The 26,512-nt window shown below is 40.6% G+C and overlaps 1 protein-coding gene across 1 annotated transcript in view; it reads left to right on the forward strand.

Annotated features, from left to right (window-relative positions):
- Nucleotides 1–2,628: 2,628 nt before the first annotated feature.
- fam20cb (FAM20C golgi associated secretory pathway kinase b) overlaps nucleotides 2,629–26,512 on the forward strand; it is a 71,084-nt gene continuing 47,200 nt past the window's right edge. Inside the window, exons 1-3 of the mRNA XM_042507918.2 lie at nucleotides 2,629–3,824; nucleotides 3,978–4,153; nucleotides 10,606–10,684. Coding sequence (XP_042363852.1) covers nucleotides 3,313–3,824; nucleotides 3,978–4,153; nucleotides 10,606–10,684 — 767 coding nt within the window. The 5' untranslated portion in view covers nucleotides 2,629–3,312. The remainder of the gene's footprint in view (nucleotides 3,825–3,977; nucleotides 4,154–10,605; nucleotides 10,685–26,512) is intronic.

Here is a 26,512-nt window from a genome sequence, read left to right on the forward strand (position 1 = left end):
AATTGTCATCTCACAACAGTCCACTTCTATTAGCAGATCTGAAGCGCTAATGTCGTCTGACAGCATATAAAATGAGAGTCAAAAAAGTGTTGACGTTTGAGCCCGGCAGCTCCAGAGGATCCCGTTGAAAAGCTCAGCTACAATTGCACAAGACAAGCGTTGTGAGTAAGCATTGACCCATCGACTGCTGTGATCCATGTCTGACTGACATCAATACACATTCTTCTCGGCCTCACCTCAGGCTGCAGGCTGCAGGCTGCAGAGGCTGGCTTCAGATGTGGACAGGCAACAAGCATCACTTTGTCTCTCCGCGCTCCGCTATCACTGGCATCAGACACCAGAGGAGGCCATCTGACCGAGCTCTCTGCTTTCTTTGGAGTTAAAGGGCCCTGAAATGTCAGCAGTCAGTGTAAACCCCCCGATTACACGCTCATTTAGGGGAATCCTTCCTTCTGCACAAACACAAGAGTTTTCTTTATGTCTTATATGTATCAGAGTCTACTGTTAGCGCGACACCTGGTGCTTCTTCCTGGAGGAAACCAATCACCTCATATATAGCTTCAGCTCAGTAAACACCTCTTTTTTAATTCAGCCTCTATATCAGCTTCATTAACATTCACAGGTAATGTTTAGTTCCAGCGGGTAACCCCCCCTCAGAGAGAGCCCTTCTAAAGCATCTCCTCTCTCATGAATCTATTCCACTATCTCCCTCCTTCTTCTCTCCGTGGGCTTTTTTTAATTATAAACTAATCTGTGGAGGTAATCACAGACAGCATGATCACTTACTCATGCATATATGCCATACGATGAAGTGCAAGCTGTTTATTTCTTTGCCTCTGCTGCCTATTTACAGCCACCAGGAAGCATGGAAGCAGTCATAGTACGACACCAAGTAGCCATAAAAGAGAAAAATTAGTGCACCTGACTGGCAGTGGAGGATCCTGCCACAGGCAACATCGGTACACCTATGTCTATGTCAGCCCCCCCCCTTTTTTTGGAGCAATGGTACATAAAGGAACAGTGATCGAAAGATCTTATGCTCATGGTTCTATTTTTCAGTCTGTGCTCATAACCAGTAATTACGTGCTTCTCATGTCCGTTAACCATACAATTAATGATAATTTCACATTTTTGTATTTTGAAAATAAGTTTATTACCTGTAGTTTATGCACACCAGAGGGTTAAAGGGAGGGGGGCGGGTTGGGGTTCAGGCCAGTGGCACAATTATGTTGTCATTTTTGGACACTGTGGAAGAGGCCCACATTGCGACCATAGATGTATAAAGAAAACCTGGATACAGCATTGGAGGCGGGACTTTGTTCATTCCTATAAAAGCTGCTCAGTGGTGCATAAAGCAAAAACTCTATATTCCAACAGTGCGAAAGTACTAGAATCTTCTGCATTACTGAGCCCATCGAACATTCGCACTACAGACTTACGTGTCCCCCCAGTTACTTACTTTCTACCGGCTGAACAGCTTACTTCCGGTATTGCACTCTGCTAACTTGAATTGGGGTAAATCACTTTAACCTTGCAGCTCTTCAAGATTTTCCAGATGCTCTTGGACCAAATGATCAGATCCTGACAGTAAAACGAGTCAGGGTTTTGATGCTCAAAAGGATAAATCAACTGATTTTCAGAAGTCTCTTTCCCAATGTAAGTCTTTCTGACCCCCATGGCATCATGTGACTGAGCTCGCCAGTGTCCACTTTTTGCCATCACATAAAATTTGCTTCAAAGCCCGCTGTTGATGCTGAGGGCTTGACTGTGACATATTCGCTCTCTAGTCAGCTGCTGAGCTTGTTCTTCTCTGTGTTTATTAGTGGCTCAAAAATTAACTCAAGAGATGTACTGCCACCTCCTGTCTCGGGGTTTTTAGATGCTGCTCTTGCTGAATCAATGAAAGCAGTTTGGCTTTATTGATGCGATAAATCGGCTATAATTTCGTTTTCTGAATAATACATAATAATGAAAATGTCACGTTATCAGCGACATAATTCGTGCATCCCTAATCTTTTGTTCTTCTTTGTAAATAAAATTAAAATAAAAGATGGTAGTAGTAATATTTTATTGGGGTGGGGGCATGCCTTGGGTGCTGAATTTGCTCTGTCCAGCCCTGTTGAGTGGACATTAAGGATGCAGGCAGGTTTGGTGATGATGTGTCTTATAGGTCAGAGGTCAGAGCAGCAGAAAGATGTACAGTCCGTTTTGCAGCTCTGAGAAAAGCTCTGTGGTTTCATTTCATGCGGCCTGTAGGTATGATGTGGGTTGAGTGGCAGCGGTGCAGGATGGAACCGGATCCTCAGACTGATGAGCGCTCTAATAGGCCTGTCTAATGTATCATCATGGATTGACTGCCGTCTCGGAGGAGACATTTCAGAGGGATTCCAGGAGATGAGTTTCAGAGAAGAGAGAATCTCGGGCTTCATGTTGACCAGTGGAAAGACGCCCTCTTGTTGCGCAGCCGGGATGTGCAGGAGGATTTCTACAGACGAGCAGTTGTGTGCTCCTCTCTCACTCCTCTCAGCCAATCTGCGCACAGTGACGCTGCGCAAAGGCTGGATCTAGTCCTGGCTTCATCATCATATTTAACACACCCACCCACATCCACACACGCTACAGAGGTGCAGTCTCCTGTCCCGCTTCTGCTCCTGGAGCTTGCTCTGCTCCTCCGGGAGGATCTCTGGCTCCGGCTACCTGGGCACGTTATTCTCGCCTCGGGTGATTAAACCGGGACTCGATGTGACAGAATTTACGCGTCCCGGATCGTCGAAGTGGATCAGAGCACCAGTAGTTTTCGGGGACTTTCCCGGAGAAAATTTAAAATGTGAAGAGCTGAATGTTTTTTCTCTTTTCAGCTGATCCCCGGCTGCTCTCTCCCGCACAGGATCGAGACTGGATGGACCGATGCGCGCCCTCGAACCTCGCGGACGTTTAACGGATCGTTTCTCACAGCTGGATCATACTCTCGTGTCTGAAACATTTGGTGGTTGGTGTACAGCAGAGCGGCGGTGTGTGGAGGATGTGGCTTGCGCAAATCGACCGTTGGTCTGAACCCACTGTTTTACCTGGACGCTTGCGGATGATTTTGCGCCTCTGAGATCTCCCTGCGCGCACAAAGCACGACTCCAAAAAGGCTGAACACTGAATCCTTTACTCAAGACGGCCAGTGAAGATGGCTCCTACGTGTTTAACGTGTATTTTGTCAGATTGGCGTCCAGTCTGATCAACATCATCAGCGATGTAGTCAGCCTGTTCATCTGCGTGCTCATCATCTGCAGCAAATACTCACATCTGCTCAAACGGGAGACCATGAAGATGATCCTCCTGCGCAAATTCCGCGTCCTGATCCTTATGGTATTCCTGATCGCGTGCTCCATGCACATCATGATAGACTTGTTACCGAAGCTGGAGAGGCAAGGCGGCAGCGGCTGCTCGTGCTCGCACACGCCGAGCGAGGAGCCTCAGAGCTGGGGGAAGCAGGGCTGGCCTAACAAGCACACGCTGCGGATCCTCCAGGACTTCAGCAACGAGCCCAGCTCCAACATCTCCTCCCACTCCCTGGAGAGGAGTCCGGTCACTGGCGACAAGACGCACGCGCCCAGGAAGCTCGAGCATCTCGGGCAGCGCGGGGACAGAAAGAGACAGTTCATCCAGGACGCCGCGGTGACCAAAAACCTGCCTGCGAAGGGGTCAAGGTTGTCAGCGCTTTACGAGCATCCGTTATATAAAAGATCTCCGCCGCCTCTGACCGACGAGGACACGCTGTTCAACGTCAACACCGACATCAGATTTGACCCCAAAGCTGCGGAGGATCAGTCATGGTAAAGATCTCACAGTCCTGATGTGCGACATGCAAACATGTTGTAATCTGATGTTAGGGCTCAGAGTTTATTGTAATCCTGCATGTTGCAAAACACCTGTCACTGTTTAGATAAAACCTGATCATCCTCTCTTCTTCCTGTCTTCCTCCTCAGGAACACTGAAAGCAACATGGATGAGTTCAGCCCCACAGGTGAGCTGACGTCCGACTCCTACCCCAACTGGCTTCGCTTCCACGTCGGGATTAATCGATACGAGCTGTACTCCAGACACAACCCGGTCATCGATGCTCTGCTGAAGGACCTGGTCACTCAGAGGATCACCAGCGTCGGTGAGTCATAGGAAACAGAGGGTGGGGGACAGAATATCAGCCTGCAGGGGGGCTGCAGAGCACAGATGGAGGGTTAGAATGACACTTTACCCTGAAGACGCCAAGCTGATCCTACACAAAACAAGAAACAACATAACATAGATTTAAGGGTGTTTAACGTGCGTTCAGGTTGCCACAAGCTGGAGGCGTCACTTATAATCTATAATAAAGAGTCAGTTATGCTCGTGGGTTAAATCTCTGCCATTTTGGTGTCTGTGTGTGTAGCGTGGAAGTCAAAGTTCACTTCAAATATGAGAATCAGCAGTGTTGCCAGATTCGACTCATGCCAAGCTGCCCAGTCAGAGCTTCAAACCTCCCAAAAAGGAGCCTGATTTTATTTATTTTTTTTATTTCTGTTTAGGAGAAGTTTTTATCAGCTGCATTCTGTATGAATGAAATAACTCTGTGCTTTTAAAAAGTCTAAAGTGGGTTGTGTGATTATATATATGCAGATCATTGTCCTAAATACCTGCAACTCCACAACAGAGAAAAAAATGGCGTTAATACTATTGTAACATTCTGATATTGGATATTATTGAGTTTGTCTTGTGGTGCTGGGAAGGAATTTGATTCTCATAGATATGTTTAGTGTTCCCCCAGCTGGCCACCAACGTCTTTCAAGATTGATATTTGTTTGAATGTAGGTTGTGATGTCAGGTGACTACAATTCAATGTCAGGATCACTTATGTCAGTGTCAGTTAGATGTAGAATACTGACGACAGATCACGTTGATATTATGTTGGTTTTAAGTTGTTTTGTTAAGGAACAAAAATCCAGCGCATTCCAAATGTAAAATAATGACATTGAGTCATTTAAGAAACGAATAACAAAATCTACTGTCTTACCAATGTCACTATGTTAACATCCACACAATGTGAAATTCTGACATCTTTAGACTTTTGAAATATCATCCACTCAGTTTTCACTCCAACCCAAAATTAACATTTCTCCAATGTAAGAGTCCAAAGTCTTTGTGACTTATTTTGACATCTGACTTCAGGAGGGTTGACAGTAGGGGTCGGAATGACCAGAGACAGAATAAGATATTATCACCATACTTTAGTCACAATACAATATTTTTGCGATTTTAAACATGTTACAATATGCAGAGTGTTGCGATAATGTATATTGCAATTTATTATCTTTTTCCAAGGCAGATTATGTCCCAAAGAAAAGCGCTGTCAACATGTGTTTTATCTAATAAGATTAAGTTTTCTGTCTGTTTATCTTATTTCCATCATTTTTATTGCAGCAAAATGTATCTAGTGGACTGGAAAAGCAAATTATTGTATTCTAATAGGCAAAAGTTACATTTGTATTTGTGATATTAATAATTCATATTGATGGAATATTAACACGCAAGAATATCGCAATACTGTGCTGTTCCCCAACCAACTGTTGCCAGATTTGACTGAAGCCAAGCCGTCCAATCAGAGCTTTAGACTCACCTACTGTCATTAAAGTAGGTTTGCAACTATATGTGACGTTCACAGTACAATAACTGTCTCAGAAAATAATGCAGTATCACAGTATCACAGTATTGCAATAACCCTGAAAGGAATGAAAACAAAAGTTTTTTTTTTAGTTAAACATTTTATTACTATAATTTGAACCCGAAACCACTATTTAAATGGAAGTTTGTGTAAAAAGTCTCCTTTTTCATAGTTACTAAAATCAAGGTCGCCGTCTAGTTGCATGTGTTTCAGCAGTGTAGACAAATAAACTGCACGATAACCGCATTTTCGCACCACGGTATATCTTGAAATCAGCTCACCACTGCAACGCTACATAAAAACAGCCCAATTTTTTCATTTTCATTTAGGAGAAGATTTGTATGCAGGGAGTTATGCATATTTGAAATAATACTCAGCTTTTCAAGATCTAAAATTGGGTGCGTGATCATGTTTTCATATATTTATCTTCATAAAATTACACAGATCATTGTACCAAATATTGTAATATACTGATACAGGACATTTTTGGGTTTGTGTTGTAGTGGCGGGGAGGATTTGGCCCCTCAGATCCGCCCTGATATGTTTTGTGTTCAGTGGCTTCGTAGGAGTGAAAAACTTCAGAAACACCGCTCGCTCTTCTGTTTTATTAGTATAAGTAGGTGATGAGTATTTTAATATCCGGGTTAGTAAGGTTATAATAAATGTAAATAGTTATCACCTATATGAACATTAGCTCTTGCAAGGCTTCTGTCACAGCACTGTGACTTAATAACTGAGTAACAATTTGAAAAGGAAAAATTTAAGCCTCGTATGAACTAAAGTGACATTTTTGCCCTATCACACTGCAGAGGAGAAAGGGCCAACTGGTCTGTATCTGTTAGCTGTAGGTAAAAAATCAATACATCATTGTTTTTTGTGTCGCAATATTATATCGATACAGAGACGCCAAGTGTCGATTTTTTTATAATATGAATGATTGATATTGCAACTACAAATTCAAGCTTTGAAACCTGGAGTGAAATCACTTTTCTTTCAGACGCCTTTTACAATTTAACCTTTGAACCCCGAGCAAATTGGTGCAATTTTTTTCAAAAACATGGGAAAAAAATTTAGTGAGCAACTTGGTAAGAAATGGTCCCCAAATGGCAAGATATTTGTAGAAATATTTGAAAATTATTTTAAAAAAGGTAGGGAAAAAAGAGAAAAAAAACCCCAAAGGAAAACTATAATGAGCATGGTTATATTTTTAAAGGTAATTTTCTTGTATTTTTCACTACTGCTTTTCTTCTTTCATTGCTCATTGCCCTCCTCCAGTGTTCTTGAAAAAAAAAGTATCAAATCAATTTGCTTATATTATGTTAAATTCTTGGTAAAATAAAAGAAAGAGAGAAAATAAAAGAAAACCTCTTCTTTAGTCCATTAGATACATTTTGCAGCAATAAAAATAATTAAAGCGAGAAACTTCATCTTGTTAGATAGAACAGATGTTTTCCTTTGGAGACAAAGTTCACAGCAGACAAAAACTAATAAATCCCAATATATCCCAATACACGTTATCACAAAACGTCAAACATATAAATGATATTGTATCACTTAAAATTTGTGATAATATCGAATCGTGGGGCCTCTGGTGATTTCCACCCCTATTTGTACATTTCTGTCAGGGGAGATCACTTAAAGTGATACGAAAAGGAGCCCAGAATGTCAGCAGAATATACCTGCCTGACTGGGTGGTAAACAGCACAAAGTGGTCACACTGAGAGTCAGTGGAACAGGAAGCTGAAGGGAAATTTGTGAACTGCGTCTACATGTTAGGAGTGAGAGGAGCTGCTGGTAAGTTAAGGACAGCTCCTGGTTGCTCCAGGCACTGACGACATGAACATACACTCACAGTTTGCACAGGGATGGAAGTCAGCTTCAGGCATTCGTATGTTAGAATCTGCACGTCCTGCTGCTGAAGGAACAATCTCACAGCACAGTCTCCTCTCATGTTTCCCCACAGAGCAGAATACATGAGAACAGCTGGTCTCCCTGCAAATCACACAGCCACACATCACGCTCTGATTCAGATAAAACACTGTGGCTTTTTATGTGACTGACATGTGCACCACTGCAGAAAACCTGCAAGTGGATACCTGACCAACGCTTTGGCGCTTCTATGGAATCTCTCTCTCTGCTTTGTTTTTCTTCGTTTTCAGGGGATTGTCTTCCTTTTTTTGGCTCAGTCCCACATTCCAAGAGTGCTTGTCGACTCAAGGTCGCCCATCTTGTTCTCGCTGTGAAAAGTGATTGCAGATTTCAGGTTCGTCTGCCAGCGACAGAACCGTTACTGGCCTTTAGCTACAGATTAAATACTTATCAGGGAGTTTATAAAACCAGCGTTCCTGCCTGCTCACTTAAAGGAAGACTTTCTTTCTCTCTTCTGGAGATGTTTGTATCTTTCTGTGTCTTGGGCTGGGTGGATAGAGGAAGAAGTTCTCAGCATCTGTAGCCGGCTAAATACATGGTGGCTCAGTAATTACAGAGCCGTAACACAGGCCCCGGGGCAGAATACCAACTGAAGCCAATAGCAGGCACTTATTATCTAAACTCAAGGATAGGAGCGCTCCGATGTGTATTACACACTACAGCCTCTTCTGAGCAGCGTTCATCAGTGAGGACGTAGCGTGCGAACGTAGCAGAGAGGATGAATGTTATTACAGATGAGAGTGAAAGTCTTTCACTGGGACGAGACAGAAGGAAGCTCCACAAATAGGAAGGCTGAAATATCTTTGGCTGAATTATAAGAATATACTGAGAATGATGAATGTTGTCTGAGAATTGAAAATTGGTAAAGATAAAAGTTGTTCACAAAACATTTTAGCCCTTAAGAGAGCTCTGTTTTTTGGTGTTTTTTTTTTTTTTAGATTTTTGGTTTTCACCTTTACTAGACAGGATAGTTTTAGTGTGAAAGTTGGGAGAGAGAAAGAGGGGTTGACATGCAGCAAAGGGCCGCAGGCTGGAATCGATACCATCCTACTGCGGCAAGGACATAGCCTTTGGGGCGCCTGCCATACCAGGTGAGCAACTGGGCGCCCCTTTAGATAGCTCTTAAGGTGAAAAACTGTTATGAGTAGGACTTTTAAGGGCCTTAAGAGTTTCTTAAAAAGAGGAGAAAATGGTGGAAACACAGAGGTAGGAGAAATATTCTCCAAACAAAATGAAACACTACAGGTTCGATTGCGTAGGGATGATGTTTGTGGTTGATCTCATGGATGTGCTCACGTCTCCCACCCAATGCTATAACAATATAACAGCTGAAATGAAGTTAACACAACACCAAGATAAATGGCGACTTTGGAAAATACAACAGTGCAATAGTGTGATTACAAAAACAGCGCTTTCACTGTCTCATATTGTAATGCAGTTCATATCACACCACTGGGTGTTCACACTTTGCAGGATCACAAAAGAGTGTATCTGTGACAACCAATCACATATGTTAAAATAATGTGTCATACCTAGCAACAGGGTCACTCATACCTCCTCACTAAAATAAAAGTTTCTGTCCCTTCCTTGCTCAGAGTTGCTCTGAGAGTCTTCCTAAATCACTCCTAAACTAGGACTCCTTGCTAGAAATTTTTAGGCTAAGTTAGGAGCTCTCTGAGAGGATTTGTAGAATGTGTGTGAATACGGCCCCTGGCTTATTTAAAAGAATCATTCCTCATAAAGCAGCAGCAGGTGAAGCGAGGCCGACATTGATCCCTTCTCTTCTAATTTCTTCCTCTGTAAACATTGCTCTCGTCCTCATGATTCCCATATGTAAAAAGAAATGAGAGCATTGATTGAGAAAGGTTGTTCTCTGGCAAAAGGCCACCAAAACACGGCTCTCAATCGATCAGCTCAGGAAGGAGCAGGCTGCACAATGGCTGCTTGGCTGGTTTTAGTAAATTTTAGGCCTGTGTAGAGTCCTCAGCTCTGAGCTGAATCCCTCGAATCCCTCGAGTGCCTTTAGAGGCATTATCATGTACAGAAAGAGAGAAACATGAAGGATAGAAACACAAAGAGACAGAGGGAGATAGAGATGGACCCTCGGGAGAATACACACAGAGAGAGTAAACAGCAGAGGAACAGAGAGCGGCGGGCAGCACTGGCTGTCCTTCACCCCCTCACACCCCCTCCATCAAACAAACACCGTGACATCAGAGCTTGCTCCTTTCAGAGACTCACAAACACACATCTGTGCTCACATAACAGTTCACATACACAACAATGTGCTTTGCCAGGCTATTTATGTAATACATTATACTTAATATAAACTGAATATAGAACTATGTTATCAATGGCATATGGACTTATGGTTAGTTTCTTATTACTGAGCTGTATGTGTTTTCTTTTATCTATATGACACTCTACTGGTGAACACATCTCTGGTCAGTTAATATGCAGAATGTTCTGAGCTTTTGATGAATTTTTGATGAATTTATTGAGGCTTGTGAGAAAACTAGTCTTTGACTGTGCATCATGCTTGTTATGCTGGGCGATATGGCCAAGATTACAATCACAGTGTAATTTTATATCATTGCTACCGCACTATATATGTCACGATACAGTAAAGAGGGATTCATACTTCTGCGTCGAATCGACGTTCACCTTCAGACCTCCTGCTTATTCCTGTAAATTTAAAAGAAGCGTTGGTCGGTATGTAATATTTCATACCTTCATACCTTCCTGAGATTTCACTGGCTGGCTGGTTTGAATTTTTAAAGTAAGCTAGGCTGACACACCAGCTAACATCTAGTTTGTCAAATGGGCAATTTTTGGTGTATTTAAAGCTAACATCTGGCCCGTCAGTTTGCGTCAAAGCACAAACTGTTAATACCCGTCACTACAGCTCATTTCTTTGGTTGAACAAATATTCACAGTTGTGTTCAGGTAACGTATTACTAATGGCAGCATTTTCTGTTTCTCTTTAACAGCGATGAAGTCTGGCGGCACTCAGCTGAAGCTCATCATGACCTTCCAGAACTACGGCCAGGCACTGTTTAAACCCATGAAGTAAGTGTTTATCTCTCCTCATCCTCCTCCAGCGTCACTGTCTCTAAGAAAAAACAACCTCTTTGGCATCGTGCTCGAGTACCATTTCAGCATGAAACGCCAACGACGCAGCTTTCTACCTCCAATGACTTCCTGTTCGCCTCCCGCCGCCTCCTCATTCTCCTCACAACATCCATCTCATTTCCTTGTCCTCTCTCAGGCGAGATCAGATTGCTTTCATTTCAGCATAACCTTGATGCTCGATTGAAGGCCGACATTATTCTGCTGTGTCACAGCCAAACGTTGAGTCGGCGTTTCGCCTCTCAGAGCTGTCAGGTGACACAGCAGCACTTCCTTTTGTGGCCGTTTAGGAGGTCCTTGGCCTTGATGACTCAGTCAGATGATCTGTTTCTTTTGTTTTTTGATAGTAGGCCACATGTCACTGTGCTGTTGTCAACACTGGATTAGCATGCCTTACTACAGCTCAGTAAGTCTGAAGAAACTGTGGGAAATGGGACTTTTTTAGACTAATGCTCTTACTTATTCTATTGTTGCAGTCAATTACATACCAATATTCTTCAATATTAATTGTTTGTTATACAGTTTCAATGAAAAACTTTATAGTCGTGGCAGTGTTAGCTGTTTCGTTGAAATATGAAAATTGGTGCTTATATCTCTATACTCATGCATTTGTGATTCCTGCCTTTTGATATTACGCCACCTTGATGTTGTGGTTTGAGTAAAATGTCTCAACAATTACAGGCTGGATTACCACGACATTTGATACAGACATTTATGTCCTTTTAGGATAATTTGTAACGACTTCAGTTATCACCAGACTTTTCATGTAGTACCATCATCAGGCCAAAATGTTAATTTGTTCATTACTTTTAAGATGAGATAAGATAAAACTTTAATGTATCCCAAGGGTGAATGCTGTGCAGCAGTTGCAAGTTAAGTTAACCCTTTGAAACCTGAGTAAATTGGCATGATTTCTTTTAAAAAATACAGTCACAAGTTGCAAGTTTCAAGAAAATTACCTTAAATTTAGCAACAAAAAAAAGGTCAAAAACAAAACAAAGAAAAACATATAAATATTTTTTTCATAATTAATTTTGAGGTCATTTTTATCACATCTCTTGCCAAGTTACTCCTTGCTTTTTTAGTAAGAAATATGAAATGAGAGGGAGTGCTGTTGCACTGAATATCAGCACAGCTGTGATGTGGCGCGAGGCCACATGCCAAACAGCACGACCTCAAGTATGATATGTTTGTTTATCCAACAATTCTTTAAGTTTGGTGGGCTAGTTAACAGTAAGAAGCAACAACAGGTTATGATTTCTTTTTTTTAAAATAATCATTAAGTGCTTCATTCGTAGTTCTGCAGCTGGACTGTTGCCAAACAACACACAAGCATTCCTGCACATTATAGCTTGTTACTTTGTTCTGGTGTACATGATGCAGCAGGCAGCTGCTTTACCATGTACATTTATTGTTTGCATTTCTTACGCAACCAGTGAAATGAGTTTGTCGACAGTCATTTTGGTGGCATGAGTGTTATTCCTCTCAATTAACAGCGTAATCAGTACTTTGCAAAATCACAGCTGGAGGTTTTTAGTGAAGTATCCAGGCTTCTTCCTGACGACTGTACATTATTTAACTCAGATGTTACTTATGGTTCCTCTTTGTTTGTTACAACAACCCTTAATGTAGGCTAATCAACAGTATACGTAATTAACGTTAAGCGGAGTGACACATGCAGAGTTAGAAGTCCCAGTGCTGTTATACTCTGTATCAGCACTCAAAGAACGCCTCCTGTCTAGTCAGGTCCCTCGGTCAGAACTCACTGTTATATAAGAAGCTGTGCAAACCAGTGCATTGTCAACACCACAGTCCTGTGATTATTTTCACAATAAAAAAGTGCTTCAGGATACTGTCCATGCAGAGTAGGTATACTCTTGTGATGAGTCATTTTAGCCATAGCCAAAGGCTGCAGCTCGCCTTCCAGTGGAATCCATTCTTTGACTGTATGCAGTAGGGTTGCAGCGATATACCAGTGTCAAGGTATACTGTGATATGAAAGTTGATGGTTATTGTACCGTATTCATCGTGGTTTGAGTTTAAGTGATAATTAAGTGTTTTTTCAACAAGATTTACTGTAACTGACAATAATAATAGTAATACTTATTGTGTAAGATGTTATCTTATTGTGAAAATCTCATACTGTTGCATTGCTAGTATGCAGCTTACTATATTGCGACACGTCAGTGATGTTGATGATGTCAATAAATAGCCACAGCCCTTGTTAGCATTTAGCTCAAAGCAACATTTTGCAGGCTCACAGAGGTGCTGGGATCACTGTAGACTCTTGTTAAATTTGTCACGGTGTGGCCTAAAACATTTAAACACGTGTAGACTCTCCCATAATCACAATTGAAGCTGACAAAAAAATCAAAAGTGACAGTTTGTGCTGTATTGCAGTCCAATGTGATGGGAAATTTAATGGCTGAGTTTAATGTATAATTTCAGGTATGCATTTTTGGCAGCAGGAGCCTCTTTTCTGACCCAGGAGCTTCACATATTGTCATTATTTTTCCACAGCTGCTTCTCTGTAACGCTGCCAAACAAAACCGCTGTGAGCTATGTGATCCGGCTCCTCTGTTCCCTCTCAATCCTGTTCCAGTTGTGATGTGAGAACATCCAACTTCCAGCTGATCATTAATGTCTCACATAAAGAGGTGAAGAAGAGTGAAACCCTCTGCACTTTCTGTAATACACCTGGGTTTAACCTGTAGAGCAGATACCCCGTGGTGAAAACTGCAAGATTTGATTAATTCCTGTTTCCTTTCTCCACGCTGTCATATTTAGACGATAACGCATCCCAGGAGAAGTGCTCTTTGCTCCTAATCCCTCCTCGATTGGTGGATTTAAAATGTCATCCGTCCTTTGTTATGCTGATTGTAATTTAATTGTGGGTTAATGGTTTTCTACATGAGGCTGTTGTGTGGCCCCCCCTGCGTGTCAGCGCGGAGAGCAGGGTTAAGCCTGTGGATGATAGGTGGCGAGGGTTCTCTGTGGGAGGAAAAGCTATTCAGAGAGAGTTGTAATTACTGCTTCAGTCGCAGCACACCAAGTCAGGCCCGACGCAACGAGCCTGAAATCATCCTGACAGGTCGGGAGGAAAGAGGGAGAATAGAGGGAGGCGAGAGGAGAGGTTAAAGGGGCGAGCGTGAGAGACAAGAGGAGGGTGAAGACAGACGAGGAGAATGTTGTCAATACACGTCAAAATCCGCAGATTATCTCGCCGTGCTGCCTTGAATTTGAACCCAGACGGAAATGTGAAATGACATTTTCGGAGAAAAGCGCGGGGTGATGGGTCGGATGTAAATCTGTTGACTGACAGTCGGGGTTGTTGGAGCCGCCGTGATGTTTGATAATCCTGAAAAAGAGTGAAATGGAGGGAGGGGATGGGTTTTTCATTCCCTCCTGCTCGAATGCACTTGACTTCAACCAAATAGGGCGACCCATGCTGGCATGTTCATTTTGCTTGCAATCAAGGCTTTGACAGATCTGCCGTGTCATATATCATTTCCCATGCACACACACGCACACTTAACACCCAACATTACCTCCCAGCACCCAGTATCTGCTGGTGTGTTTCCACGTGGTGCATCAAAGAGACAGAGGCTGAGAGATCAAAGGCGTCTCTGGCTGTGCTCGTCTGCTCGCCGCCCCTCAGCTCTCATGCAAATGTGTGCCAGGCAATCAGGCAGTAAGAAACAGGCGTGCACGCACACGGTGGCGTCTGGGTAACGATCGACCCACAAACCATCCGTATCTGTGGAAACTCTCGCTGCTCCGCCCTCGCTGTCTCTCGTTTGTAGGATTCTCCATCATTCTTCTGTTTATTTTTCTCTCTCTTCACGTTCTTTAATGAACGCCACAGATGAAGAAATCCATTAACAGGGCTGCAACATCGATCCTTTTTTTTCTCTTTTCCTCAGAGAGTGAGAGTGTTCAGATACTGCGGTCAATGCAGGGGCAGATTATAAGACAATGGGGCCCCGGGCACAGACATTCAAAGGGCTCCACCACCTGTAGACATAACGGAGAGACACAGACTTTTTACTGGTTTTACATCTCTTTGTTGCTATTTTGTGTCTCTTTGTAGTTGTCAGCATCTTTTATTGTTTTGTGTCTTTTGAGTTCATTTTATGTTATTTTGTGTCTTTATGCAGTTCATTTGCATCTCTCTGTAGTCATTTGGTGTTTTCAGTTTGTTATATTTTTAGTTCATTTGTATATCTTTGTAGTTTTTGTGTCTATTTGAGGTCATTTTGTGTACCTTTGGGGTGAATTTTTGTATTTTTTGATCATTTTATATCTCTTTGGAGTAGTTTTTTGTCCCTTTGTAGTTCCTTTGTGTCTCTTTGCGGTATATTTTTTAAATCTATTTATTTATTTTTCATCCTTTTGTGTCTCTGTAGTTGTTTTTTGTCTCTTCATAGTTATTTGCAGCTTTTTGTGGTTGTTTTGTATTTCTTTGAGGTCATTTTGTGTCTCTTTGAGGTACATTTCTGTATTTTTTGCTTATTTTGTCTCTTTGTAGTCCCTTTGTATGTCTTTGTAGTTGTTTTGTATCTCTTTATATTATATCTTTAAGGTACATTTCTGTATTTTTGGTTGTTTTGTATCTCTTTATAGCTTCCATGCATCTATTTGAGTCTTTTCCTGGTTTATATAAGTTAATTTGAGTGACATTTAGCAGGTGAAGGGCAGGTGCCCCATAACACTCTGGGCCCCTGGGCTGTGCCTGGTAGGCCTGTACAGTAACCCATCAGTGGGTTGTTGCCTCTATTTTGTGGTGGCAGACTACTCTTTGTGTGTAGGTGACGTAAAACACACCTTAGCAGGAATTCAGAGTTTATAGCATGACAGATAGTGAATCAGCCTCTACTGTATTGAGACACCACAAAATGTCTTACAGTACCTGTCCACTGTGATGTAACGCAGATGACTCAGCTGCACTAAGCTGCTGTCTGCGGTCCTTTTTTCCAGACATGGAATAAACCCAATCTAAACCAGTCTAATCTAACTACAGGCCTGTTTTGAAATGTTTGTGAGGGCAGAGAGGTTTTGAGGAACAGCACTAAAAACCCCAGCTGATGCCCCGCCCCATGTTGCCTCAGTAGAAAACATCATGGCTGCACTCTCTGTCACAACAACTGCATTATAACCTGAATGAAGCACAGTTTGATGACTCAGCTCAATTATCATCTTCGTCATCCCCTGCATCCTGTTATGCCTGTGGCCAGGCCTGAAATAACCCTGAATTTGTGGCATTTCCATAATTCCTGCTTTTGTCCCCATAAACAAACACTTCACACTGTCAGGCTGGAAGCATCTATTAAACATATGTGGTTAAGACATTTAGATTTTTCTCATAAGCCCTCTAGTTATACAAATAAACATTTAGGCTTGTAGAGGACAAAGTACAGGGACTTGAAATTTAAAGCTCAAATGTCAGAAATGCAAAATGATAATTTAATAGAACAAGAGCAAAACTGTCTCAACTATAAAACTATGTGAATGCTGTTTATTTACAAACATAGGCGTAGATTTCAAAGGGGACACAAGGAACACATCCCTCCCTATATTTACATGTGCACTTAGTCCCCCAATAAAGACATTAAAGTAGCAGAGAACTCTTATTTTGATCAAATTCAAGACATTTCCACCACAGATTGATGCACAAAAGGCACAAATTGGTGCATAAAATTCACCAGGATGCAGGGCATTAACTGTTCATGCTTCAAATTTAGCCCCATTTCAATGCGTGTGTCCCAATTATTTAAAAAAACAAAGAAACCTGCACCTTTGTTTACATACATTTAGATAAAAATATCAAAATAACACAGTGTAATGTAACTGGTTTTGATCCTTAACAAAAGACTAAAAAAGACAAGTAGAAGTATCGGCCCAAATTCTGTACTAAATTTTACAATAAATTTACAATAAAACAATGATAGAAAGCTGAGAATCATACAAAAATGTTAACATTTAATGTCTTGCACCCTCTTTGTTTTTCCTGTAATATCAGGGTGAGGGATATCACTTCTTCTGAGTTTTGCATCAATTCAAACATGAATCAACCAATCTGCTGTTTTCTCCATAGCTACAGTAAGGAAAGATGCAGCTTGATATTTAGAATTAACATGTACATAAATGACAGTTTCATCTGCAAACATTCAGATATTTATGTCTGAACAGATAGATGGTGGATCATTATTCATTTCATGTCATTATTCATTATTCATATTAGAACTACATATTCATATATAAACTACACATATTTAGTCAACTATACAGCATAGCAAAATGCTGAAAAAACACACACAATAACAGCTGAGTTTCATTGTGCATATTTATTTTCTTATAGTATCTTTTTTATATTCTTATTGCATTTTTTCTGTTCTAGCCTTTATTTTATTCTTGACTGCTGCAGTACTTTGCCTGTAATTATTTCACCTTAATATGTTGTATGTTTATTGTATGCAAAAATTAGCATCCCCATAGCTCTAATGTTATCTTAACAAACATTTTACTTAACATAAAATGACATGCGCTCAATCTTGTATTCCCCATGGTCTGTGGAAACAAGCTGCTGAATACTTGTTATTGCAGGCTTGTTATGATTGCCATCCTGCCTCCTCCCGTTGATTTTTTTCTGACATGCCCCAGTCACGTGATGAATAATGAAATTGATTTCCATCCAGCCTGAATCCCACAGGAATCACGTGAACAACAGGACTATTGAAAAGATGTCAGCCCCTAGCGTTGAGAAACCTTCCCAGCTTTTCCTTTTAGGCTGCTCCCGACAACCTCAACTAATTACAGAGTTAGAGCAATTATTAAGTAACCTGACATACAAAAATTTGGACAAAACAAGTAAACGACACACTCAGTGCCCCTCGTAAGGCTTAATATTGCTGTGAATACACAATAACTTTTATCCTCTTGTCTTTTTGACCGTACTGTAAGTCCTTCTTAGTCATAACTCACATTGGCTAACTTAACATTGCCAAAAGGGTCACCAGTTACGACCGTTCTGTCCAGCAGCTGTGAAAAAATGACTGCCGCTTGAGAACGGACTGCTAGTCCGTGGCAGTCATTCTGTGGTGCTGTGAAAGAAAAACTTTAGTCTTTGAAAAGGTACGGTCCCTTTGGGAGGACAAAACATCCAGCAACAAAACATTTTGTACCTTCAGAAGCTTACCTTCAAGTTCAAATAATACTAATACACATGATGTGCCTTTTGCTGTCAGACAAGTCTGTGTTGCTTTTAGAGAAATGAAATGGTTTGCATGTAATACCTTAAGGACTAAAAGAACCTCTGTGTACTAAAAAAGACCTGTTCTGTACGATGTGTTTGAGGCCCAGCTTGTAGTATCTTACTTTATAGTACTTTAGAGACAGAGAACACAAAACAAGTCTTTTTTTTTCTTGTTAGTCTCTTTTCTTCTTCCCGTCATTAAGACTTTGTGCAGAAACATGATTGTAATATTTACAGTGAAAATCGTCCAGATCACACAAAGCCCATTAGATGATGAGCGCAGATGATCGACGACGGAAGGCGGGGGAAGGACTGATGATTGATATAATGATGGTCTTCCGTTCCTTCTTGCTTCCACTTAATTGTATCGCCTGTCAATCAGCCGGCTGTTGGCTCAGTCACACACAAATCAATGCAAGTATTCCTAGAAGAGATATCTACTCTTTCCGCTGCTCCTCCCTGCAGAGCGATCCATATCTAAGCCGAGCCACGTCCGTGAGTAATTTTTGATTGACATGTCGGGGAGACGAGAGAGAGGAGCCACATAATGTCACCTCGTTTGTGTCAATAACATATTGACAGCAGCACAAATAACAGCCCGGAGGAAACGACTGTGTTAAATGTGAAATTGAAGAGGCTGCGTGGAAGGGTTGATGTTGTCTCATCAGCCGTGGGAGGTGAAAGAATAAGATTGAGGCAGCTTTGCGTGGAGACGAGGAGGGCATGTCTCAACAAAAACCCGTATTATCCTCGCTTAAAGCTGCGCAGATTTGTCCTGGAACAAGGCAAAGATAAAAGATGGGACAATCCGCCGATTGTTGCCGAACAAAAGGAAGTCAAACAAACTGAATCCTCTGTGGACGAACCTCACCCTCACTGTTTGTGTGCGTTCTGTCAGTTCGGTTGTTTGTCGGTGTGTGTGCATTTGCGCATGTGCGCTTGTTTGCTGTGTATTCACAAGGTCTTCTGTGCCTGTGCTTTGACTTTGAGTCAGGAAAATAAAGGGATGAACCGCCTCAGGACAAGTCATTCAGAGCACAGATGATGAATGCTGCTCTGTTTGGAAATAGAGGAAAATTCAGTCGCAACGGTGTAGCATTAACCCTTAAATTGCCAGCACACATACATATAAATGCTGCAACACACACTATCACGAGAATAATTGTATTTCTGCAGCACTATAGTAATTAAACCCTGCACTGTACATGGCTTACACGCATGAAATCGGCTGTGAATGTATTTGCATGAATTACATGCTTTTAATTTAAGTAAAGATTATATCTGGTAGCAGCGGCACACTCAAACTACAACCACAATTATCCCCATGCGCATTAATGTTTTTCCTCGCTCAGAATACGAGTCTAACTGGACTGTAAATGCAACACGGCGTCCACATCTTAAACACTCTGCGATCATGAATAATAACACAATGTTCTAATCGATTCTAAACGCACCAGCTGACCTCAGGAAGTATCTCCGTTCTATTCATTTCTGCAGCACTGGCCGCTTCTGTTGGTGCACAAAACAGCTGAATAATTAATCTGAAATTACGACCACTGCGAGACGTGTTATTTAGCAGCACTTAAGGCTTTGCACCGCTCTCTGCTTCGTGTTTTTACTGTTTCCCTCCATGTTATAATTGTGTCACCAGGGCATTGTTGTGAAAATGTGTGTTTGAGTGCTCGGTTAAAAAGAAATATAATACAGTACACGCACACACACTCACACAGCAGCAATAACGTGTGCTGTAGATGAAATTTGTAGGAGTTGAACATATTTTACAGAGTGCAGCAGAGTGATACGTGTGATCAAATGGAGTCCTGAGGCTCAGTTATCTGACCTCCTTACTGTCTCTCCTGCAGAGACTCTGACACACTGCAGACCACCATCATTGTGAGCACTAACTGTGTGTGTGTGTGTGTGTGTGTGTGTGTTAGCATGTTGAAACCTGAGGCGGAGTAAAGTGATGAAACAAAAAAAAAAAGAAAAGAAAAGAAAATCCGTCAGGCCTGATACACCTGTGTTCATCCCTGCTGGATTGGTGAAAAGAGCAGAATCATTGTGTGAGCAATAGGGAAATAAATCACCAGTTTCATTATGACACAATGTTCTATCCATTCTTTGGAAAACATTACAATTACTGCCGATATTACTGCCACAGTTTGATTTTGATTTGATTAAATTCAGAGGCCTGTGATATGATCTGCCCATTTAACACTATCTGTTACAGAAGAAGCTACCACCCCTTTCTTTTTTTATGGTCATAAAAGATAAAACACATGATATAAATAATTGTAAATAACTGTAACCAGTTCATTTTGTCAGAAAACCCTCTCTGTTAGAAATCTTTTACTTTGGACCCAAACCATGATCCTTTTCCTTAAACTTCAGGGCTGTCTCTCTTCAAATGTCTCCCAGCCATCAAACATGGATTAACAACAAGATTGTTCAATACAATTAGAATAATTAATAATTAAATAATTAATAATTATTAAAATTCTGCTCAATAATAACTGTCAAGCTTCATAGACAAAACATTTTTTTGTGCAAGGCATGTTTTCTGCACTTAAGATATGATAAGATTTTATTAATCCCACACCGAGGAAATTCACGTTACAGCAGCTCAAGAAAAATGCAGAAAAATGATTACAAAAAAAGGATAAAATAAAATGAAATACAATTTAGATAAAACAAAAAATCAAAATCAAATCAAATCTATATAGACTATATAAATCTTTTACTTATGCAGATGCTGTATGCACACGATTGATGTTCCACAGGATAAGTGAGATACACACATGGTTTGTGATATATTTACTGTAAATCCTATAAATATTATTGCACAGTAAGTGGTGAAAAATTGCACAGTAGGAAATTGCACAGGCACGTTTCACAGTATAAATATAAAAAATACGAAGATGTGCATATGTTAAGTGAATATTTATGATGAATATGGAAAAATAGAATATGTATATAATGTCTTAGGTGGAAATCGTGCAAAAGTAGCTGTTGAATACAACATGCTAACATTACTAGCATAGGCCTGTGGCATTTTACATTGCATAAATTAGCCAAGCAGCTTGCAGACTTTTCCACTACTAGAAGTTTAACAAATTTTATGCGATATGAATAAATTTTAGTCTCACAATTTTAGCATTAGAACATTGTTGAAACAGAGCAGTTAATGTTGGTGCAGTGAGATGCTCATCTAGGCAGGTACATCATAGTTTATGTCGAAACGACATTGTTTACATATTATATATTTGCTCTGGCTGTTGATCCGTATTTTCTCCGAAATTCAAAATATTTCCAATATGACCATTTTATCCCAGGGAAATAATGTCCTCCTCATTGTCTTTCTATTGGCTGCTTGGCATCATCGGCCTGCTACTGTTTGACAGAGACTCAGAATTTCAAAATAAAGGTTCATCCTAATAATGATGATTCACTTTGTATCAAATTGCAACGTTGATTGCTGAATCGATAAATTGATCGAGATCAATGGATCGCTACACCGGCAGTGGGCAGAACATCACTGACTATGTTTACATGCACAGAAATGTAGATGTATCTACACCAGCCTTAGAACTGTTGGGGAGTTTTTGTGTGCAGCGTCTCCATGACAACGCACAGAGCCGACTGTAAACAGACAAGAGGCCGTGTGTCGCACGATGCAGTAAAACCCCCTGCTGAGACACATTTTCTGAATGTGCTGTATACATGTCCAAAGAATGCTCCTAAAAACCTGTATACACTGACTGCCATGTCAGAAAATGTTGAAAAACAGGTGTTTTTTTGTCTGAGACAAAGCTGCCTCTTTTTTTTCCAGGTCACATAGTTTGAAATGTACTGCTGATTTTTACTCCCTTAAATTTTAATGGAAAGTAGCACAACTTTAATGATCAATACTGGACAAGGTAGAGCCACAGGGCATCGATGCAAACTGTGTTATTCAGTGGCCTGGTTTCCCATAAATTGCTGCTTTTTATTCAACCAGAACAGACGTGTTTTATTATGTGTGTTCCAGTGCGCACTGCTCAGATAATGGCCTGCATGGAAAGCCTTATATCACTCACTCTTTCTGTTTGAGGGGAAAACACGACAAAAATAACTCCCTGTAGCCTCCTGTGTTCATGTTGTGATGTTTAAAAGTGGTTTTGGACCTATTTACCGGGCATCTGTGAAATATCCTGTAATTAAAACTAAAGGGTAAACTGGCACACGGATAATAATCTCTTAATATGGGTCTGAAGTTGTCATGGTGATGGAAGCAGACCAGTATCCTATAGAAAAAGGCGGCGTGAGCGCTCAGTAACAGAGGCTTATGCAAATAATCTGCGGTCTGGAGGGAAATTGTAGTAATCTGTTAATGTACTGCTGGCGTTTTGCCATCCACAGTAATCAGCCGTCATGATTTATGGAGGATGTAGATATTAATTCCTCATGTGTTCTATCACACAGAGCAGCTGAGTAGGATCTTTCTTAATGTTGACATGTGTGTTTACCTTTCTTCTGTTTCACACTGGTATTATAAAAACTCACAACTTTCTCACTCTGCACCGCCGCTGCTGCATCTCAAATCTCAGTGCGTGTGCGTATGTTTCTGTGTGTGTTCATGTGTGTGTGTGTGTGTACTTGAGATATACAGTATACTGTTGTTGTATCCATACTGTAGACAAAGGAGACAGAAAGTGGTTTAGGGCTGTATTCAGTGTCTTCTGTGATTATAGATGTTTTCCTATTAAAAATGAAAAAAAAAAAAAAGTTTAACTTTGGGTAAAAGGCTGTGCTACGTGGTTTGACTACGTGACATAACAAAAGTCCATATTTAACCCTTTGAAACCTGGATTGACGTTAGTTTTCTACTGCTGTGTTCAGAGCCCGTTCACAAGCTAATTAACCCTTTGAAAACAGAGAAAATTGCTTTGATGGGAGAAAATGCAATATTTCGCTTAGCAAGAAAGTTCCTGGAACTTTCAAGAAATTAGTGAAAAATGACAAAAAAATGACCTGAAAATTAGTTTTAAAAAATGGAGTGAGAGGGGTATTAGAAAAAAGACTATATTTGTAATTATTCAAAATGTATATATTTATTTTTATATTTAAAATGTTGTTACAAAAATATAAACATATACATTTTCTTTATTTCTCAGCACTTTTGGGAATATTTTCTGTTGTTATTTTTTACTTTTTGTTTTGCTAATTTCAGGTCATTTCCTCGTAACTTTTTTACTCACTTCTTGCTATTTTTGGATCATATTTTTGAAAGAAATCAAAGCAATTTGCTCAGGTTTAAAAGGGTTAACAAATTAGGGAAATTAGATCAGCAGGATGATTTTGGAGTATTCCAAAAGTATTTAGAGTATGTTGCTAAATTTGAGTAATCTAATAGAATTAAATTACATTTGAGGGCATGCACTCAGTAATCTGTAGTGGAATACATTTTAATAGTAACCCTCCCAACACTGTACACGTGTGTGTGTTAATGTGCAGCACTCAGCATAGAGACAGTGATGGCAGAACTCCAGGCGGCCCTCGCTCAGGCCTCCAGGAGCAGAAATGTGTTGATGATATCATCAGTCAGCTGCCCCCCTTCAGGTGAATGTTATCAGCTCTAATGCTGCGCCGAACGAACGATAACACAGAGCTGCAGCCAGCACAAATGACAAGCCAGCATCCAATCTGCATATCAAAGCCTCGCCTAAATTCCTTCGCCATCTGCGCGTGCTTGTGTGTGTGTGCTGCCTTGTCTCTGCTGTCTCAGAGGCGAGCTGTTCCTGGACCGTCACAATCGCGGTTCATCCCTGATAAACTCGCTCATTGTTTCTTAGAAAGAAGCGTAATTACTGGCACATAAACATGTGAGAGGAGCCGCCGCAGCTCTGTGTTTCTGTGGGAACGCCGCCTTTGATACCATCTGTCATCTTGTCTCTCTGCTTTGAAGGAGCTGTCAGTCAGAAGCAGCTTCACTCTCTGTCTGGACACAGTACACCTCAGCAGCTGATGTGACAATCGTAGCGGCAGACATTGATTCACGTGCGGTGGGCTCAGCCCGCCGCGCTGACGGTCTCACTGAGGAGAGCAGAGGCTCAGAGGATGCTTCATGACTGGATATGAGTCTGTATGTCATCACAGTCAGTGAACACAGAGGGACGAGGACAGTCATGTGTCCTGGATTTAGTATCACACACACTCAAGTTAAGTGGAAACACCATCTTTTTTTGTTTTTAGCTCACGTTACAATATTCATGGAGCTGTAAATGAACTTTAGTTGCTAACTTTCATGAAAATAACTTTGTCGTGTTTGCTGAAACTGTCAGCTAATTGCAAAGAATACATGAGACAAGGTAGGGATGGGCGATAAATAGAATACAACCAATGTATTGCGTCTTGTTTCATGTGGGATGTGTAAAATGACTATATGGTGAAGATCGGTGTAAATTGTCATTTTACTTTTAACCCTTTGGAACCCGGGCAAGTGGGCTTGATTTCTTTCAAAAACGTGGGACAAATGGAATAAGCAACTGCAAGAAAATGATCTCAAAATTTAAAGAGAAGCAACCCAAAAACCAATCAAACAAACAAACAAGCAAATGAACAAGTTAAAAAAAACAAGAAAAAAAAAACAAAAAAGGAAATGACCTGAAAAAAAAAAAAACACGACTTTTATAATAATTCTAAATAATTTTAAATTTATCTATCTAGTTATCTGGAAAAATTCTACCCATCTTAAAAAAATAATTTTCAATTTGTGGGAGATTTCTTCCCAACTTGTTCATTGCCTTTTTTCCCCCAATTTGCCCAGGTTTCAAAGGGTTAAAGCCACTGGCATGAGACTCACTTTTGCATTTTTGGCTCTCCTACTCTCTCACTGCTCCACCTCTCAAAGACACACAAAAAGACAAACATAATTTTTCACACACACTCCTCTGCCCATCCATATCACTCTCCCTGCAGAGACAGAGCGAGCAGGCATGGCGTGTGTTTTTGTATGTGCAGACATCCAAACCGCCGCTTTTAAGTCACATTTTGTGACCATGCAGCACCAGTGCTTACAAATATTATTACTATATGAACTGGAGAGCTGTCAGTTAATTTCCATCTCACAGTAAATAAATCATCAGTTGAACGTCACTGTGGTGACAGTTGAACTTAATGAGTTTTTTTAAATGCAAGCTGGTCGAAGGTATAGTTTTGTGTCTGCAGAGCTCCGATCGTGACTATTATTTGGGATTTTGTGACCACCGAGCACCATTTTGCCAATAATATTAATATGATAACTGAAGAGCTGTTAGTTTTCAGCTCAAAGTGAATGAATACTCATGTTTAACAGCACTGTTGTGACAGTTTAACTTTCAGCTAACTGCCAACAGCTAACTGGTGCTTCAATTTCACATCATCAACACTTCCTGTCCGAGATAAGCCAGGTGCTTCAAAATAAAAGCACCACTTATTACCACTTGACTTATTTCACTATAACAGTCCTTGATTTTAATGTATAATATAAAAAAAAATGGTATTTTAGTAATCTACAATAGTTAAGAGGTGTACATATACACCTCTTAACTATTGTAACTCTTAACTATTATAACTATATATATCATGTTATAGCCTTAAAAAATTGTGACATTGTTTTTAAACCATACCATACCACACAGCCCTAATTTATACAATTATTGTAATCACACAAAGACTCATTTTCTCTGATTAGTTGTTTTGGTTCATGTGTATTAATTCAATTTAAAGAAGAAATCTGATTTTTTCACAGATAACCTGTCTCATGTAGTGCTGTATGCAGATAGTGACAAAAGTTGTTTTTTTTTTACCAAAGTTTCTAACTCCAACTTTAATGTTAGGATGACATGATAAGCTGCTTTTTTGGCACCAATCAGTTTTAACTTTCTCATATTTTTGTATTTGGTTCATTTCGGCAGCATGATTAAAAGAGAACCAGGTCTTGTAAACAAAATTCACACTGACTCACAACTCGCTCGTTCACTGGACAGAGTTTCATCTCACGAGGTTTGAGATTTTGGCAGCAGGGTGAGTCTAAATAAATCCAACTCCAGTCCCTTTAACTTCAGCCAACAATCATGGACTCATTTACTTTGTGAGCTTCAGAGCATGTGAGGGAAGAACTGAGCATCAGTCTGGATTGCAGGCTGCCGGCTATCAAATGTCAACATCCGTCAAACCTTTGTGCTTTTTTGTGCTGTTTCCTGTTCATGACCTAGTTACATTTTAAGGAACAGCTCCACACTCATGTTGGACGAAGCATTTCCACCTGTCTTTGTTTGGTTAGGCCTGAGTGTTGTGACCAAATAAAGTTTTAAATGCTCCTAGAGTTTGATGAAACGTGTTGGGGGCGGTGAAACTGCTGTTGGTCTCATTAATAATAGAGGGAGGATGTGCTTTGATTTAAAGAGGTGATCTGAAAGTAGTGACGACCAGAAGTAACCTAGAAAACAGGCAGTATCTGTTCAACCGCCAAAGGGCTACACAGCTCCAGCATTTTA

Source organism: Plectropomus leopardus, chromosome 19 (genome assembly GCF_026936395.1).
Source record: "Plectropomus leopardus strain MGB_pleo_1.0 chromosome 19, ASM2693639v1, whole genome shotgun sequence".
Taxonomy (NCBI): domain Eukaryota; kingdom Metazoa; phylum Chordata; class Actinopteri; order Perciformes; family Serranidae; genus Plectropomus; species Plectropomus leopardus.